A 20,242-nucleotide genomic window follows, 5' to 3' on the forward strand; every position below is an offset into this window, starting at 1 on the left:
CTGATCAGTTGCTTTTTGGCAACCGTGCAATAATCTGAGACATCAGATACACATATTTTATGTTGCAAATGTTTTTTAAAGCTTTAAATCTGAATTTTTGTAATACCCCATGAAAATATGTGCCAGCCAACATCCCAACAAAGCCTACACATTTCTGTAGCTCAGGATAAGAAAGCTGAGATTGGGATTTACAACTAAGCTTCATATTTTCACCCTCGTCTCTCTAAGAACAGCCAACACAAATCCCTGCACCTCATATGCACAGAAAGGAAGAGCGAGAGAGAAGGGGAAAAGAGAAATGAATATACTTATGAAATCTCCATTTGAACAGGTGGATTTATTTGCCTGGATCAAATATTAGGTCACACATATAACCTCGGAAATGATTGCTCACATTTTTCCCAGCATTGAGAAAACATAAATCAGACACACATTTAACAAGCCTTCTGGACTTTCCATTAACCTCTATTGTTCTTAAATCAAGTTCATTATAATTACTATAGTCCAAACCCAAACACTAACAATAAAAATTTTCTAAAATTGAAGAGGAAAAAAAAGATTCCCTTTACGAGGTCTTTTTTTGAACCTATATCTTCTTTAAAGGATTTCCAGAGTTTTTTTTTCTTCTTGTGGGGACATTTTCAGAGAGAAAATGAGAGAGAGAGAGAGAGAGAGAGAGAGAGAGAGAGAGAGAGAGAGAGATAGAGAGAGAGAGAAAATTTACATGCTAAACTTGGACAACAGTTTCCCCAAATAAAACTGCTTTTATTCTTCTCGACATGTGTTCATGAAGATTAGGCCACTGTAATCTTACAGGGTTTAATAATACACAGAGAGAGAGAGAGAGAGAGAGAGAGAGAGAGAGGGCAGAAGTTAAACAGAAAAATGAAACAAGGCTACACTGCTTCAACAGATGACTTTAATCCTGTTTATTAAATTATAAAGAATCCGTGAGGATCAGGAATAGAGAGTCAAGGATTTAAGCGATTTGTGGATTTTTTTGTGGAGTTATTTGATGAAATGGGATTGTAGTGAAGTAGGGGAGCTTTGTGAGTGTGTGACAGCAGACGTGAACTGGGATAAATCGCTTGAGAAACAGAGCACAACCGACAGGATCAGACGCAGACCTTTATTTGTTCCAAATTCATGAAGTATTAAAGGGAATAATTCACTCACTCTCACACAGAGAGAGGCAGATCCTAGAACAGTATGATTGATGGAGTACTGACGGCCTATAAAACAATCAGAACAAAAAATAGCAATAATCAAATCAGAAATCTGCAGGCTAAATTTTATAATTGAACATAACACAGGAATCTAAGGTTTATTAATGAAATTCTATGTTTATGAAATAAACTCAGTTTTCAAAGTGAAAGCACAGGGATGTGCTGAATTACCAGCCCATTCTCATCCCTAGGCGTCATGAAACTGACGCCTTGGGAATCATTTTGACCATGCTTCAATATTCGACGCTTTAGGCACCCTTTAGCGTCAGTTACATGACGCGATCCTAGGGCGTCATCTTACTGACGCTTTACCTTTAACGTCAGTTAGATGACGCTATCTAATCCTAACCCTACCCCAGACCTAAACCTACCCGCGTCATCTAACTGACGCTTAGGTAAAGCGTCAGTAAGATGACGCCCTAGGATCGCGTCATGTAACTGACGCTAAAGGGTGCCTAAAGCGTCGAATATTGAAGCATGGTCAAAATTGTCATTTTAGTGACGCCTTGGGGTGAGAATGCGTTGTGAATTACAGAGACTCATTTAAATGGCTAATTTTCTTGCCACTGATTATAGGAGCACTCAGATATCTCATTGACACGCATTTAGGAACAATTGCGGAGGTAATTTGTGACCCCAATAATCTTCAGAGCGCTCTTTGTGATGTCTTTTAAGAGATACTCAGAGGTTGTGATTTGGGAAGATTAGAGCGAATGAGAATTAGCTGGGTGGATTCGCCCGTGGCTCTTGGGGACCTCTATGTCTCTGATAACTTCCACTGAGCTGTTTGCTAAGAGGATAGAACATGCTAATCCAAGTCAGAAGATATACCATGTGTATTACATCTCCAAACAGATTACTCCACACATAGATCAGGGTGAAAGCAATAAATCTTGTCATATCATTCTTCATTCTGGTATACGCAGGAATTAAAACTTGCAGATGAAGTTGAAATAAGTTAACATATTCAATTCAACACTAAGCAAAAAGCCATGAGAAAATCATCACATGCAGGTGTGAAAATTTGATTAGTAATCTGAAGTGCAGTAATGCTGGAGCATTCTTTGGTTTCTCTCAAACACTCTTAACAGGGGTCATCGGATGCAAAATTCACTTTTATATGGTGTTTGCATAGGGTGAATTGCCCTAATGTGGGACACTGCCTAATGTGGGACACCTAAGGTCTAGTGTTTGTAGGTCCCCCATAAATACATGAATGACAGTGAAACTATGGGTTAGACAAAGCTGTGGTGTCATGTGATGAAAATCATATGACCTCTCAAATGTCCAATCATATTTGAGGGTGGAGCAATCATCAAACAGGGGACACCTTGTGTGAAAAACATATGAAGGTTAATGACATGAGTTTTAACAAATTTGATGTTAAGGAGTTAAATAGATTTTAAACAAAGCAATCCTGCTACTTTTTAGTATAATATGCTTATGAAATGTTTGTCCATCAAATAATAGTGTAACTTTATGTGTATAAACTATATATTTTATATTTTGATCAAATTTCCTAGTGTCCCACATTAGGAAATGTGGTTTCCAAATCCGGGACAGCATGATCAGCCTAATGTGGGACAGTACTTCAATGAGTCAAAAATGTGTGGTGGGGCATGGTTTAATTATTATTTTTTTGTTTTTTTAAATTTTAATACAAATATTAATAATGTTTATATTAGACAAATATTAACTAAAGAAAAAAATGTTTCACCTAAGGCATTGATGAAATGGAAACAGGATTTGCATACCTTTTTTCAGATTCTGTGGTCAGATATGAATAAATATGTAATTCCTAATAAATAAGTCAAAGAAACTCACTTTAAAATAATAAATAGATATTATCCATGTAATGATTTTATCAGTAAGTTTAAAAAAGGGGTTTCTCCATTATGCTGTTTTTGTAAAGAGGAAACAGAAACAATTTTACATTTATTTTTGAGTTGTAATTATACCAAATTATTTTGGTCCAAAGTTTCTCTGTTCATTTGTTAGGTGTTTTAGAAATTCATCACTATAACTGATATAATGGTCTTGTTTATGGGTTGTGATACTAGTTTACTGGAAATGGATAATATAACTAAAAATGTTGTTATTTTAAGTTTCATCCATTCATAACCAAGACAATTACTAACTAAGATTTAAAAAAGAATCTAAAATAAAATAAGATTATACTATTCTACATTTATCAATGTGATTTTTGGTCTTTTATCATAGATTTGTCAGTGTCCCATATTAGGAACACAACTGTCCCACATTAGGAAGCTGCAGATTTTTTCACACAACTTGCAACAAGAGCACTAATATGTCTATAATTTCTCTTATGAATGGGTTATCTGAATTTTCTCTTTTGATTTGATTGACATCACAATATGTCACAGAAGTTTGAAGTGCAAAAAATGTCCCACATTAGGGCAATTCACCCTATACATGTGTCTTTGCAGTGTGTGGACACAACCACCATACAATGAAAAAAAAAAACATTCATTCCTTTTTTTTAATGATGTCATATTGCTCATGCTCCACCCACGACCACTGACGGACTGTCCCGTATTAAGATATTTCAGACATTTGTATACTGTCCACCAAGGCAGGTTGCCAAGGCAGCACTTTATGTGTCCTGTGTGACACCCCTCATAGAAGAAAGGGGTGGGGTGAGCAGTTGCTCAGTATCATTTAAATCAGAGGTCTTCAATCCTGCTCCTGGAGGGCCACTGCCCTGCAGAGTTTAGTTCCAACCCTAATCAAACACACCTGAATCAGCTCATCAAGCTCTTCAGGATCGCTTGAATATACAAAGGCAGGTGTGCTGAAGCAGGTTGGAACTAAACTCTGCAGGACAGTGGCCCTCCAGGAGGATTAAAGATCTCTGATTTAAAGAGACCGAAACGGGTCACTGTGAAAAGAGCTATTTTTGAGGAGGTAAAAAGGGTTTTGTTTTACACAACCATTGAGGAATTTTAACCAAAGTATGTTTAAAAACTTTACATGAAGACCCTAAAGAATCATACCAGATTGTGGAATATGGGCATCCGATGACCCCTTTAAATATTTTTAAGCAAGTATCAGCATTTATTTGGCTAGATTTGCTAGAAATTGGGACAAGTTTTGTCTAGTCTACAATGTTTTTGTATTTATATTGTATTAAGAGTGTGTTTGTACTCCAGAAGCCTAAAGGAAGGCTTTATTTTGTAATTGTTTGTTAAGATGTCGAAGCAATTTATTGTCTTGAGGTGTAAGAGGAAGAACATTAGGCTTGAGGCCCTAATATACTTCAATCCAAATTGAACAGACTGGTGGGATGTAATTTCAAACAAAATCAGGCCAAAACAAAGTTAGTTTTGTGTTCGTTTCGGGAGGTTGAAACCGCTTGACAAAGCCAACTTTCCGGAAAAGTTTGCTCTGGCTGGTAAACACGATCGAACTACCATTGGTCTATGGCGATGATGTAATAGGTAGGTGTGGCTCTGAGACTCCGCCTTCTTTAACTTGGAAATCTTGGGTTCATTTCTTGTGTTCAGTTCAGTAGAAACTGAAGTTGTAATTTTAATCGAAAGAGACACTGACACGGTTTGTTCATGTAACGTGCTATTTTTTAATGCAAAACAGTAGCATCCTCAACAGAAATTTAGGCGCCTATAAATGGGGGACGGAAAGTAATTATCTTTAGTCTTTTGTCCTCTCACACCTCCACTCTCCTTGCACTTACGGGTTTGAATCAAGTGAGAAAGAAGAAAAAGATGTAAGACGGGTGTGTAGTATTGTCTGTCTTGAGCATTTGAAACTGTGGCACCCAGGGAGTTCCCGGTGCACACATTGGCATAGATGAACACAACACATACCCACAATGCATGTGGTCACCTAACACCCCACCCAAAAAATAGCTTCACTATTAAACACTCTTTCTTTTCCACCTGTGAACGTGAGGAAGACAAAAGGGGAAGGACAAAGAGAGGAGTAAGAGGAGGTGTCAGATAGGCATGCTATAGGTCATCAAGATTCTCAAAGGCATTTCATCCGTCACACCTGGGTCACACGCGCTGGCATTCTGGGACTGTGGAGAGCAGGTGTGTGCGTATGACTGCATTTATGCGTCTTTGTGCAACCACATTGAGCAGATGGCGAGAGCAATAACTGACAAACCCTGAGAGGGAACTGAAAGCACCTAATAATTATCCCTGTGTTTTCTGCCACAAACACGGCAATTAGAATCCCAGCAACACCTTGCCAACACATATGTTTCTATGTCTGACACTGAAACCATGTGTACAAGGATACACTAAACACGCTATTTTGAACAAAGGGCTATTGTTTACACTCAAAGTAACTGTTCTTTCTTTCCTTTCTTCTCGGTGTGTTTCGGTCTCTCACTCTCTTGGGTCTCTAGGGGGTAAAAGCAGAGATGTAGCTGTAGATCCCAACAGATGGAACACTTGTTTGAACAAGAAGTGCACTTACAAGACCCACTGGGCTCCCAGAGGTCCTGCTTCTCAGACTCAACATTCAGATTCAGCTAACAGCAAAGTTCACACTGCTTTGTCGAATATAAAGCTGTCAGTATTTTAACATGCATAATTGAAATCGGGTTTTTGTGCGGTCAAGCTACAGTCATGACACAATGCATAATCAAATTTGAAGTATTACTACACACTACTACTATTTCTACTACTGTTTTAGTCCAGCTAAGATCAAACTTTTGAGGATCCAGCTCAGCTTTTGAAAAGCATTTTAGACCAATGGGCCACTGAAGATAGTACAGTATGTTAAGGTCTTTTTTTTTGTTTGTTTTTTGTTGTTGTTGTTGTTGTTGTAATAAATCACATATTTAGGCAAATTTAAAAACAGTGAGATTATGTAGTGTTTGAGGTAATTTAAGAACAGACATTTTTAATTATGTAACAAGCAACTGATCAATAGGCTACTTAGTCAATTGAGGCATATGGCAGGAAAACGGCTTGAATAACAAGACTGGAAACACAGCATTATGGAAAGGAAAACTGAATTATTTACAGACCAATATTGTGAGCAGAGTGCAGCTCTGGACTGGTGACATGGACAGTGAAAGGCCAGAATTTGGCCTATATGAGTTATATGAGTTACTATGTGAGCTAATCCAAAAAGGCCAAAAGCAATTCCACTTGTTCTTGGCTAAGCAAATAAAATAAAATGATTGATAATATAATAGATTGCTAAGAAAGTCACACACACACACACACACACACACACACACACACACACACACACACACACACACACACACACACACACACACACACACACACACACACACACACACACACACACACACACACACACACACACACACACACACACACACCTAAATCCCTATAAATAATTACAACTGCTCTCAGACATTCAGAAACCCACTTAAACAGATTCAATCAGATTAAATGACCTTTCAATATTTATTTGGTTTACTCCTCATCAAATTGTTCAATTGTATAAAGACAAATTACACACCCGTTATCTACAGAATACAGAAATTGTAGGAAAAAATTATCACTTAAAAAAATATTTTACAAACTTTTCTTTGCCCTAAAAACCTCCATTCTCAGAAGATTTTACATGTACATGTCTTCTATTTGTTCGAGATTTAAGCTCGCATTAGAAAAAATACTACTTGAGTCTGATCTGAAAGAATAGCTTCCCACCACCTAATCAACCCGAGGCCTGTGCTGTCTGTCCGCCTGGGTTCCTTGCCTTTGTTGCTCCCTGAATAGACGCTAAATATCCTCCCAATCTCCTTCCTGGCTCTGGCTGAGCTCTCAGGACCCGGGCTATTCACATGCTAATGTAGACAGGCTTGATTCCTTAATCACAATCCTGCTGAAATCCAGGAACAAGGAGATGTAATAGGGAACCATTTTCTCATTGTTATTTCATTTTTTCCCTCTCTGTAATTCTCTTACCTTCTCAGTTTTGCCATGAATTGCAAAGCAGGGCGATGAGAATGGAAAAAGTTGGAGTCTAAGATGAGCCGTTCTTTATTTTAGCGTTGGATGCTTAGTGGCAGCGACTCTCCGCATCAATTCAGTGGAGGATTTGATTTGTTTCTGTTGACGAGCTCTGTTAATTTCCTCTCCCGCCTCATTAAGCTCTAACTGCCAATTAATGTCTTTTGTTCTCAGTAATGGCTGCCTCCCAAACAGAGCTACACACACACACACACACACACACACACACACACACACACGGACAAGGGCTTACACAACAATAGGGGAAAAGTATCAGTAGTGCACCCCTACAGACGGGAAAAGAGAGCGAGAGAGGGAGTCGTTGATTAATTGGGAGCTCAGTGGAACAGCCGGCAGACAGGATCTCTCATTAGCTCCTCTCCAAACTCCACCAACACTCAGACACCACTCATAGCCCCTCAGGACATGAGGTCACGATCTCCCATGGCAACAGTTGGACAGACTAACAACGCCCTAATTGCGAAGACCTAAACAATAACACCATAAATTTATAAGTTTGCACACATAGACACATAGATACACCTTTGGACTATGAAAGCTTTGGAGAACAACATTATACGTAGACAATGGTTTAAGACAAAAAATAGATGGTTTGTGTAGTTTGTTTGTCTATGAGAATAGTTGTGCACCGCAGCACTCATCTCTGCGTTGAGAAAATCTCAACTATGGTTCCATTATTAGCAAAGAGTGGCTTTTTTGAAAAACAAGGCTCTTAGACTGAGTGTGGGGGAGAACCACGCTTCACCCTTCAGTCCATTAAGAAAGAATGGTTGTTTTTGTTCCGGCCAGGGAATAGAGATATACTTTCTGCAAGCGCTCCTATCGGGGCTTTTACGGGAAAATATGATTATGTTGTGATTCGGTTTTCAAAGAGATCCATCTGAAAGGTTTTTGAACCTTGCATTTTCAAGATGACCTTAATGAACTTTGGTCAGCCCAACTTCTGAAGTACTGAGAACAGTCATCAACTTTTCATTTGAGTCTGAGAGAGAGAGAGAGAGAGAGAGAGAGAGAGAGAGAGAGAGAGAGAGAGAGAGAGAGAGAGAGAGAGAGAGAGAGAGAGAGAGATCAAAAGAGAGAGAGTTCATACATTTTTAGAGCATTTTTATGGACCTCTAAGAACGAAGGCAGTGATGAGTGTGTGTGAGTGAGTGAGTGAGTGAGTGTGTGTGTGTGTGTGTGTGTGTGTGTGTGTGTGTGTGTGTGTGTGTGTGTGTGTGTGTGTGTGTGTGTGTGTGTGTGTGTGTGTGTGTGCACGTGCGCACACTGCAAAAATTTTATCTCATTCGTACGAAATTTCATTCGTAACCTGCTCTCATCAAACACAACATTCACCAAACCATGTTCTTGACAACAACGCTGTAAATATTGCATAGCCTTGCATTGCATTTTAAAGCTATATACATAATACTGCATATAGAAAGCACCAGCCAAAATGGCTGTATCAATCTTTCCAGTACATTGACCACTTTGACATACACAGTCACACAGTACAGGAGAAGAAGACAGGCTACTGATTAAAAAAAGATGAATGGGAGAAACCATAATGTTCAAAATGGCGGCTGTTTTCACACATTAACTGGACCAGCTAACAAAAATACAGCTTTATATCGCACCTATTAACACCCCATTAGGGGGTAGTTGAGGAGAGACCCCTGATATGATTGTAGAGCCCTTTGGGTGTACATAGTAAAGCACTATAAAAATCCATCCATCCTTCCATCCATTCATTCATTGAATTTATTCTTACCAATATATGCCAACAAAAAATGTCACCTAAAAACATATGGAATGAATCTGCTTTGATACCACGTGTTAAGTATCTCCTCACTGGCCTCATTTGATACTATTGGAGACATTAATGAGGCACAAGTGAGTGAGGCTTCGTGTCACTAAGCAGCTGTTGCTGTGTTTACATATCAAACTGCTGCATCATTAAACCCCTCCAAAGCACTCCACAGAGAGAGACTTACTGTGAGAAAGGAAGCTTTAAAACAGAAACAGAACACGCTTATGGCAGTACAGAAGCTTGCATTGGAAATCAAATACAGGCAGCTCTAAGCGAGATGATTTGTTTAAGTGTGTGAGAGCAATGCAATGTTAATGAATGCTTCGGCAACCGAAAAAAAATATTTTCTCACCCTTATGTCATTCCAAACCTGTATGACTGACTTTCTTCTGTGGAACCAAAAGAAGATGTTTTTTCTTTGTACAATTTTGGGAATCAATTGTTCTGGACACAAATTTTTCATGGTATGGATAAAAAATATCTTTAAAAAAAAGTCAGATTTGTAACACATAACGGTGAGCAAATAACAGAATTTTCCGCTTAATGGGAGAAATAAACCTTTAAGAAAATAATACAAGGAACATAGAGACAAATTGTTCATCTATAGGCTAACACATACTTTACCACATTTCAACTATATTTATTATTAATTATTTTTTGAAGAAGTTTTTTGGAGTTTCATGGAAGACTATCTGAAAATAAATGAAAGTTAGCTACTGAAAGCAAAACAAAGCCCGCAACTAAATCTCCAGTACAAGCATTCTCACATCCAGACACCCCTCTCACCCATTCTCTATCTCCACCACTGATCAGTGGATTACACTGATCAAATGAGACAGACAATATGCCCAACATGGTGGCAAAGCAGACATCCTGCTGTGCCATGGACTGACAGAACCCACTCACTCGCCTCTGCCAACCCATAGAGGACATGCAGTCTGGGGCTGGCACAGGTTCTGTGCCCTGACCACAGCAGCTTCACACTCATTATCTCTTCCTGTTAACACACATGCATGAAGCAAAAAGCACACACTTACACACTGCTAGCATTACCAAGAAAATACGTTGGCCTGCTAACAGAGTGTCAACAGAGCAGAAACAGAAATATCCATCTCTCACTTTCACGAACACACTGTTCTCACTTGTTCTACCTGGCTTTATTTACATACACTCTGTTTCTGCACACTCCTTACCACTACTTACAATACAATAAAGCCAGTGAATATTTTGAAACTTTAACAATAAAAGTAAAAAGTTGGTTATTATTAATATCATACCATACAATCAATAATGAAGCACAGTATAATAACATTAAACATTTAAAACTACCCGTATTTAAATTGACATTTGGCTTGCATTCAACCCTGCCAAAGTTATCGAAACAGTTATTTTATTCTCCACATAATTCCGTTTGGTGGGATTAACTGCTGTCATCAGAACTAAAGAACGGTCACCCATCTGTTTTCCATTTTTGAAATTAAGCAATTAAACTATGCAGTTAAACATTTATAGTGGTTAATTTTGTGGTCCATTACAAATCGGTGCCCTGTTTCATCACTTAAATTAGATAGGTGAAACTTTGGGTAAAACGCATCTGAGAGCATAGAATTTTTTTCGGAATATTTGGACATTATTTCATTTGTTTGTGTGCAGGTATTTGCTGAATATTCTTTTTTATTTTAATAAGCATTTTTTTAATGATAACGAAAATGATTTTTCTTTTTCTTTTTTTAAAAGGAAAATACTTTATTTTTATTGACATTTGGCTTGGCCTGTATACTATCATCATACATACTATTCAGGTTTGCATAAAGCTAAAGTGCTGGATACACAAAAACAAGGATCTGCCCTTGCAGCCAGATTTCAGACGTAAAGCAGTAGTACTGAAGATGAGCAATTATCCAAGTATCAAGTCTTCATTTACATCCTCACCTGACAAAGCAAAAGTTCAACCAGAACACAATCAACAATCTCCTTTTCTCTACTCACTCAGAAAAGAGGAGCACTTATCCCAGCGGGTTGCCAATGATCAGTTTATTCTTTCTACCACTTCCCTTTGCCTCGTTCACTCTTTCAATCTCTCTATTTCAGTCCTCTCTCTGCCGTCTCCTCCCTCTCCTGTTGGTAATGGTGTATAGGGATGGAAAGATGTCATACTGTGCAGTGGGATATTAAAGCTAAACATACTGCATGATTTCCTTGGCTTGTCTTACTGTTTTAGGTGCTGAAGGTAGGAATCTCCATGGTGATAGATTTCCCTGAACACACAGGCTTGGTTAAACAGGGAAAAAGGGAAACCTGACTGTACAGTGGCATGTTGTAAAATAATTTTAGACCTAAGCCTGAACATTTTCATTTCAATTCAAAATTACTTATAGCACTTCTCAGAATACATATGACAGATTTTACAGTTCCAATTTTATAGTGGGTTTTACTGTGCAATGGTAGTTTTAGTGCAAAAAAGATTAGTTTTCTTTTTACTGTCATTTCATACAGACCCTAGGCCTAGACCCCAGTTTGAAAACCACTGCTCTGACCATATATAAAATGTATGCAACATAAAAATAAGAATTTTACTCAACTTACTTTTCGGAACATATAATTTAGGATTTTCTCTTTCTTTACAGTGTTGTTAGTAAAGTAGAATAATCCAATGCTAAACTGTGCACATCAAAACCAACTTTGCATTATGTAAGACAAAAAAAAATGCCTTCATCTGCATGTAAACTTGGGAAATTAAAAGTAATACACAGTCGAGCTTATGAATGGCGTGAAGGTGGAGAGTATTTACAGACAGAAGCAGTTGTGCACCAACCCCGTGTCTCACACACACACAAACATCACCATCTGCTCCTGTGTGTGCTGTTAGCCCGACGTGAGAACATATTAGCGTTGTGAAATGTGTGTGTAGGTGGGTCAGCTCAGTCACGGCAGAGATCAGGGACAGAAACATTTTATCAGATTAGGAAGAAAAAGGCTTATGGTGTCAAGAAGTATGAATAACAACCAGGCCCATCTGTTATCACTCTCTCTATGTCATTATCATCAACTCTCTAATTATTCTCATTACGACTATTTATTTAGAGTCACAGTAGTCTGTCTCACATAGCAGCGTCATTCACAACGATCTCCAAGGGCATGACCACCGATGCCCCGCCGGTTCTGATATTCATCAATCAGAGCTAGCGTGAGACAAACAGGTCATTCTTTACTGGACTACTGAGGCTGAGGTCTTCAAGAACAACCTGCAACTGAAAATAATGAAAAGAAGATGCTCATGAATATAAAAACATTACTCTTTAAGGATTTAATGGCATTTTTGAGGCAGCATTGGCAACCGCTCAGTGCACCAGTAACCAAAGGAAATCATTAGCAGTGAGAGCTCATTTCAGTCCTGCTCCGTCTGATTGAGGAGCTAGAGGAGAACTTCATAATCATGTTAAATTAAAGGTCCTTTAGATTTAATCTCACCCTTTCCAATCTCTTAATTACTTATTTGTCCCAATTATTTGCTTTACTGAGCCCATTAACAGCCCTTCTCACCTCAGAATTAACCAGTAGCAGCTGCAATCATGCCAGAGTGAAGTCCTCTTCATTAGAGCGCGCGCGCGCGCACACACACACACACACACACACACACACACACACACACACACACACACACACACACACACACACACACACACACACACACACACACACACACAGGAACTTATCAGAGGAAGCTCTCACACTCTTCTGATGAAAACCAGCATTAAAGTCACTTCAGGTGGCGTTTCAGAGGAAGAACCCAACTGTGCTGAGATGATCTGTAGCTGTCATCACTCTCCTACACAACACACACACTCATCCCAGAATATAAATCATCATCCAATGCTCATGTTCCACTCTTTGTGTGATGTATCACTGCATATGTAATGTAATTTATGTGCAAATAAAATATTTTCTCAAACAGTCACCTTCTCAGCATGGTGCAAATCTTTCATATCTGCGGTGAATCATTCTGAAGATGCCTGCCCCGCTCACTCTGCCAAAACAGTATATTAACAATTAAAACAGCACCAATACATCATCATTTCTCAACACCCCTAAAATGTTGGTACATGATAGACATTTATCATTGTAAGAATGAAGATATGAACTGCATATGCAGCAATGATAAATCATTGGCAAAATGTGTGATGATAGCGTAAACTCTGCAGTGTTAAAAACCAAAGAAAGGAAGATTAATGTCATAGCGTAGCATAAAACCACTTCAAAAACATTGTCTGAATGAGGATTAAGGGGAAACCTTCCCAACTTTATCGGTCCATCTGTGCAGAACAGCGTGCACTGGCCTCCTGTGGTTATTACATCTGATTTTGTCAGAGAGATGAGCCACAAAATTGTTCAGGGCAGGCCGTTCAAGAATGAACGGTTTGTTGGCGCTGCTGCTAAATGACTTTAGCAGAAAAAGACTGAGCTCTTACACTTCTAATGACCACTGCAGGAAGTGTTCCCTTAATCCTGTCTGATTGCTAACGTTATACATTTCCACTTCCAACAGGTTAATGACCATTATGAACATACCTGATGATTAACCTCATAATAATCACTTCCTGCTTCTTTTACCTCTTCTGTCCAGTCTGTCAGAGCTCAATGATGGATGTAACTCTAGGGTACAATAGGATTTGTGCACATGATCCATCGATGAAATGGGTAGAAACAAAATTGTGAAGTGAAAAGTAATCACATTTTATTTCCCAATTTGATAGTTTTCACTGTTTTTGGCCATATAAATGCAGCCTTGGTGAACAAAGACTTCTTCATGAATCTTAATGAAGTGGTCTGTTTCTATTATAATGTCTCAGACTGAATAAACATAACACTGAACTGAAAAGAGATGTGGTGAGATTGCCATGTATAAGTTTTCGTCACGCATTAACTACTTCAGCCTCCAAATGCAGATGTCAGCAAGAAACTCACGTGAACATCACATACACACTAAACTGCCCTCTCAGTTTCTAATCAGATCGGATGAAACTAATCTTCTCACACAGAGTTCTCCTCCAGTTCAGTAGGAGTCTCCTGAAGAGCCGCAGGAAAGATTCCTGAGCACGCTCGTCACGCAGGAAGAGAGAGAGAGGGAGACTGCAGCGGAGGATGAGCGAGGTTACCGTTTCATCTGGCTCAGTAAGCCTGGACTAATTTGAGGCCTGAGTGGAGAGGGCACTTGTGTGCAGGCCTGATGAAAGCTCTTCAGAGCAGAGAAAAGAGTGGAGGATTGTATCAAATCGCTGATCGCTCTCATATAGAAGTCCTTCTCGATCTCTCTCTCTCTCTCTCAACAGAGCCTCTTTTCTCTCTCTCTCTTCCTCTTCAGCTGTGCCACTCAACAGGACAACCCTTTAATCTCCACCTATTCAGCTGCTCCCTTATTAAGAGTGAACCTAGGAAGAAACAAAAACACACCTTGTCAATGTACAGCTTTTTCACATCAGAGCAAAAGAAATGAAAGAGATGAGAGTGAGCGAGAGCAGAACGAGAGACTGCAGGAAAATCAGTGTGTTGGGATTTGGAGTGCATCTCTCCCTCTCCTTCATCCTCTGAAGCACTCTTTCTGAGGAGAACATCAAACTCAGGGCTGCCAGCTAAGAAAGGTAAGGTTTAGAGAGACCCAAGGAGGAAACCCAACAAGCAACCAAGAGAGAGAAGAAAAGAACAGGCTTCACAATTGCTAAAAGGCGCTCTGTCAGTCAATTTTAAACAGCCTTCACGGGAACTGAATTAGCTCTGCGTTTTGGAAATTCGAAAAGGGCTTTTGGACAGTGTGGATAATGCAGACGCCCGACTCTCCAAACAGGGAAATGGAGCAGGTCAGTCCGTCATCGTCTGAGGAAGACAACAGAAATCTGCAGAGATTAGTGCAAATCAATAACTCCCATTTGATTTACTGCCATAATGCACAAAGCCGGCAGCTCATTTAACAGGCTGGTACATCAGTCCAGGGCTGAATCACGAAATCTGCTGCTGACACTCCCTTTGCCAACAGCAAGAACAAGTTCATCATCCAGCATGGTTTATTCAGACAAGAAAGCCCATATTAGCAGCTCATGTTCAAAAAAGCAGTTCAAAAGCTGCCAGTGAGAGAACACAAGGTGTAAGGAAAACATAACGGGGGCCTTAACACTTCTCTGACACCTGTGAATAATCAGAAGTGGCATCATATAGACAACTTGTGTCGACCTACGCTAATCTCTATTTAAAGTTTATTTTTCTCTTTTGATGGCGGGACAGTAAAGGCCGGTTCACATCAAGGACAAAAACTATAGCGTTTTAATAATCTTAAAATTCTATGAGAATTGTGTGCCCACTACAGTTATAATTATAACAACACATTGGAATGATATCATTGAAATCACTTTTAGAATGATCTTTTTCCCCTGATGAAAAAAAAAAAAAAAAAAAAAACATTGACAGCCAATCAGAATCCAGCTCGGACATTTAAAGCAACAGACTACATAACTGCAAAATGCACTTATAAACAATGTTGTCATACGCTGGTGTGGATGCTAATGTAGTTATCGTTCTTGGTGTGCATGGACATTAAGAGAGGATCAACAGAGGAGGAATGCAATTAAAAGCTGGAGTCAAACTTGCATTGCCCAAATGAGCATAACCAAGAAATGTTTTGGAGCACATGCACTGATCACCACATAGACCTACGTGGATTCTGTGACCATAGAAAGCGCCACACATGTCCACAGAATTACAAAAATCTTCTGTACTTGAAAGTTATTTTAATATATATACAGCCTAATTTTGGTTATTCTACCAGTTGGCAATAGGGATAAGCAAAGCAATAACATGGCACATTTACTAGAGCTACCATGGGCAAACATTAATAGCTAAGCTCATGGGCAGAGGAAGAGTACCAGAGTGCAGGAGCAGGTGAGAGAGACATATGCTGAAATCACACCCTTACTGAAACCAGTCCAAACCACCAGAATAAATCAATTGACATGCACACGCTTCCTGGCCGATAATCCACTTGAGGTGAAGAAATCAAAAAGGTGTGTTGTGTATGTCACCAGCTGTGGCTGGGGGACCACAGGGCATATTTGAGTCAGCTGGGCCTGTAGTTACAACAGATAGCTGAGACAGCAGAAACTATGTCTCTTTTACACCCACACACACAAGTCTCAACTCTTCCATCAGTCTTTCATCAGCTTGACACCATGTGGGAACAACTAGATGACATAACCAGTGTTGCTGACCTCTTGTCATTAATTTCCATACTTAGACATATGGAGTTACCGTGACAGACACCCAGCCTGTGATTCAAATCAGACAATGGCACTTTTAATAAACCAGCATTAATGACACGTTTTACAAAAGAAAAAGTTTATTGAATTATTCACAACTGTACATGATCAGTGCTGACACAGTTTGCTACATACTTTGGTGTGAAGTTGAGAGGTTGTGAAAGGCAGGTGGGTTCAGGGTTTGTATTGTACTAAAGACGGAGTTTGCAGCGACCGGTTCTGCTGTGGCCCCATGAAGCGGACTCCAGTTCCAACAGTTAAAACAGTCCACATTTACACAAAAAGGTTTAAAAGAGCTGCTCTCTTCTCTCTCGTGCGCACACACTTTCACTCTGAAGCTTCCACCAAAGTCAAGTGCAGGCTATGAATATATTCATTAGAAAACTGTCTCAACTGGTACAGAAGAGAATCCCCAAATGACTCCGATCACTCACAAAGAAGGTTTACATCAATCTGAGTGAAAACAGGGCTGCAGGCTCATTAGGGTGGGGCTCTACAGCAGAAGTAAGCTGTCAATCACTGGAGTGAGTCACATCCCGTTTCAACAACAGTGAACTATAGTGGGGCGGCTTATGAGATCAGTTGGCAAGTTACTCATCGCAGCGTGCAATCCATTCCGAGTCAGCATGTTACAATCACACTTCATTATCTGATTTTCCTCTTTCCAACAAGATGCCACACAATGCAAAGGGCACAAAAGTAGTACAGTTAGTCATTCTCCAAGTTTAATATCGCCTTCAATTTACAAACGACTCTTCCCTCTCCTCTGGGCTGTTTCCGTCATATTCCAACTTCCACAGGATTCCAGTCTGATCCAGTTTCCACGAACAGCACACAGGTTCAAAAAGCACAAAAAAAAAAATACAAATAAAAAAAAAATACTAAGATTATTCAGGAAGGGATTTTCCAAGTGAGCCTTTTAGCAAATGCCCAGCCCAGAGAGTGTGCTTACAAATCAAAAAGTGTCCTAATCTACATTCATCAAGCATTAAGGACATGAGGACAAAAAAAAACCCATCACAAGTATATCAGGACATGGAAATATATATAATTATATATATTTATAAAACGTCTTTATTACTCCATATATACACTTTTTAACAAATTGTCCAGGGAGCAGGAGGCTAAATTTGAAGCACTGCTTCATATTACATCACAGATTGTTCACTTTTTGTTTGAAGGAAGGTAGGCGAGGGGGAAAAAAAATACTAAAGGAAGGAATAGGCACACATAATCCCATGAACAGACCGAAAGCAAAGGCAAGACAATATTTACTACATTAGTGCCATCAGGGAGTCCTTGGGACAGTTTAACACGTTTCTGCTTGGATCCGTAAAGGGCCGCTCCACTTCTGTAACAATCCAGGTGTGTTAAAAATCAGAATCTGATCCCAGTGGACCAACCAATTCCTAACCTGGGTTCCAACTATAAAAGGAGGAAAAAGTGGAGGAGTGATCCCTTGGATCTCTTCAAACTCAGGCCCAAAGCTCTATCCATAGGTCTTTACATGTGGTGAACCAGTGAATTTAGTAGATCACTTCATACACGGTGGCCTTCTTGTCTCCAGATCCCGTCACGATGTACTTATCATCAGCCGAGATGTCACAGCTCAGGACAGAGGAAGACTCCTTGGACTGTGGAGGGAGGACAGCAGAAAAACCATTAGCCTGACATAATCAAACAGAGACTCAGTGACATCAAAACCACAGAGAAGTGTCAACATCACTCCCTTATAAATGCAATAACTCGTATTATGTATAAGTTGTAATACGTTTTACCTTGCATAAATATCTGATTAACCTCATATAGATTTGGTTGAGTTAATTAACCCACTAACAAAGCATTTTTTTTGCCAGTGTTCATTTGCAGCTCAAACCCCAATGCTGTTATTTGAAACAGTAATATTATTTATTTTTTATTTTTTTACGAACAAACATTAATGCATTATTAAAAATAATATTTTAATGCATAATATGGTTCAATTATTTTTTTATACATTGTTCAATGACTTGTTTGCATTTTTAGGCATTATTTTATAGTAGCTTATAGTGAACCAGTATATGTTTGATTTATGTTAAAGTGCTTGGAACATGACTTTTAATGGTGAGACTTATCTGCCAATATAGCGGTTATTGGCTTTCAAATATAAAGAATTATCTGTATCAGATGATTTTGATGTGCATTATGAGCCATGCACCCTCTGAAACTTGCAACAAACCATTAAACTTTCAAACTTGTTTGTCCACAAAGATGGCATTTTCTGTACAGCTACAATTCCACAGCAAAAATAAAAACCATCACTAAATGACTCTATTACGACAGGGATTAAAGTCCCAATGAAAGCCTGAAGAGATAATCAATCAAATTCCCACTACAACTCACACAAACAAACATTCATTTCCAATGTAGTATGGACATTTGGAGCACCTCTGTAGCAAGGGGGAGGGAATGAGGTATTGACTGACATACCTGGAAAATGCTGGCACCATAGGGAGTCCTCCAGGCATTCAAGAGATTGTCCTTCCCAGTGCTAACAAACCATTTACCTTTAGGAAATGGAACAAATACACATGGACTATTGGATACAGAGTCAAGGTTGATCTAAATGACTTGATTCACTACAGCTCGACTTATTTGGAAGTAGAGTGGTGAGCCGGCCAGAGACACGGACAGAGATAGATAGAGATAGAGAGAGAGACACAGAGAGACAGAGAGAGAGAGAGAGAGAGAGACAGAGAGAGAAGTGGTACAAAGTGCAACCTGGCCCCACTAAAATGGAAAAACATCACTGAATGCTAAACTAAATAGTTTTCCCATGTCAGGTCTCAGACATACTTTACAGTAGCTCCCCCCCCCAGTGTCTTACCACAGTAGGCAAATTTGAGGGAGAGGACACAGCTCTCGTGCAGATGCAGCTGGTACTTGTCAGGCTTGGTATGATGAAGCACCTCCACATTACTACTCTCCATTCCCACAGCCAGCCACTCGCCCGTCGGACAGTAGCCCAAAGAGAAGATCTGCACCAGACAGAGAATTTGGAATACAGACCATTAGTCCTAATCTTTAAAGTAAGTCAAGAAAATACATTTTAAAATGTGTGTGTGTATGGGGGGGGGGAGACCTTTATATTATTGTATACAATTAGCATCCAACATGAATCAGTTCTTCTAGGGTTCAAACCTACAACTTTTGAGTACTTGCCTAGTTATTCCTCTCTATTTATTACATAAAAGAACTTTGGTAACATTTGACATTACATGTGCTTGTGTATCACAGGGCAACACATTCATTTGAGTGTGTGAATTTTACCTGTGAAGTGAAGTCATGCTGCTGGAGCTGTCGTCCCTCTCTCAGGTCCCAGGATCGTACTGTGTTATCCAGTCCACCTGTCCACAGTTTGGTGCCATCATGGGAAATGTCTATACAACTTGCCCCATCTGTGTGGCCCTGGAACTGCCTACATACATAGACATATGCACATTGTCTTAAAATGCATCAGTGTACACATCTCTATCCACAAAGATACACCATTTAATGTGGCATCCCCTGGTGTGCTTCCTACCTGACAAGGGTTTGGTTATGAAGGTCCCAGACAGCAATATTTCCATCACTGCAGCAGGAGAAGCAGACCTTGGCGTCGGGGCTGATCGCCAGCGCATAGCAGGCTGGGGCAGAAGAGGTGAGCTCGGCTTTGATCCGTGGAGTCTGAGAGGCTAAATCCCATATGGTCAGAGTGCTGGCTTCTCCTCCAACAATCAGAGTACGGCCATCCGGAAGCAGCTTACAGGAACGGATGTAGTTATCCCTGTTCTGAAGAGAGAGAGAAGAGGGCAACTCATGTTGAGAGACAGACATTTTTGAAATGCTGCCTTAGAGGATTTTGAAAAAAAATTAAAATTGTACAAAATTCAATTTCTTTTATTT

General features: G+C 39.5%; 1 protein-coding gene across 23 annotated transcripts in view; it reads right to left on the reverse strand.

Moving 5' to 3' along the window:
- Positions 1-16,380: 16,380 nt before the first annotated feature.
- The window catches only part of tle3b (TLE family member 3, transcriptional corepressor b), a 34,235-nt gene continuing 30,373 nt past the window's right edge, over positions 16,381-20,242 (reverse strand). For all 23 annotated transcript variants that reach the window (XM_077228716.1, XM_077228715.1, XM_077228725.1 and 20 more), the window contains 5 exons: positions 19,881-20,128; positions 19,628-19,775; positions 19,185-19,335; positions 18,788-18,864; positions 16,381-17,952 (listed from right to left, as the gene is read on the reverse strand). In XM_077228716.1, coding sequence (XP_077084831.1) covers positions 17,845-17,952; positions 18,788-18,864; positions 19,185-19,335; positions 19,628-19,775; positions 19,881-20,128 — 732 coding nt within the window. In that variant the 3' untranslated portion in view covers positions 16,381-17,844. The remainder of the gene's footprint in view (positions 17,953-18,787; positions 18,865-19,184; positions 19,336-19,627; positions 19,776-19,880; positions 20,129-20,242) is intronic.

Source organism: Siphateles boraxobius, unplaced genomic scaffold (genome assembly GCF_051911475.1).
Source record: "Siphateles boraxobius isolate OS27281-9 unplaced genomic scaffold, OSU_SipBor_1 130, whole genome shotgun sequence".
Lineage (NCBI taxonomy): Eukaryota > Metazoa > Chordata > Actinopteri > Cypriniformes > Leuciscidae > Siphateles > Siphateles boraxobius.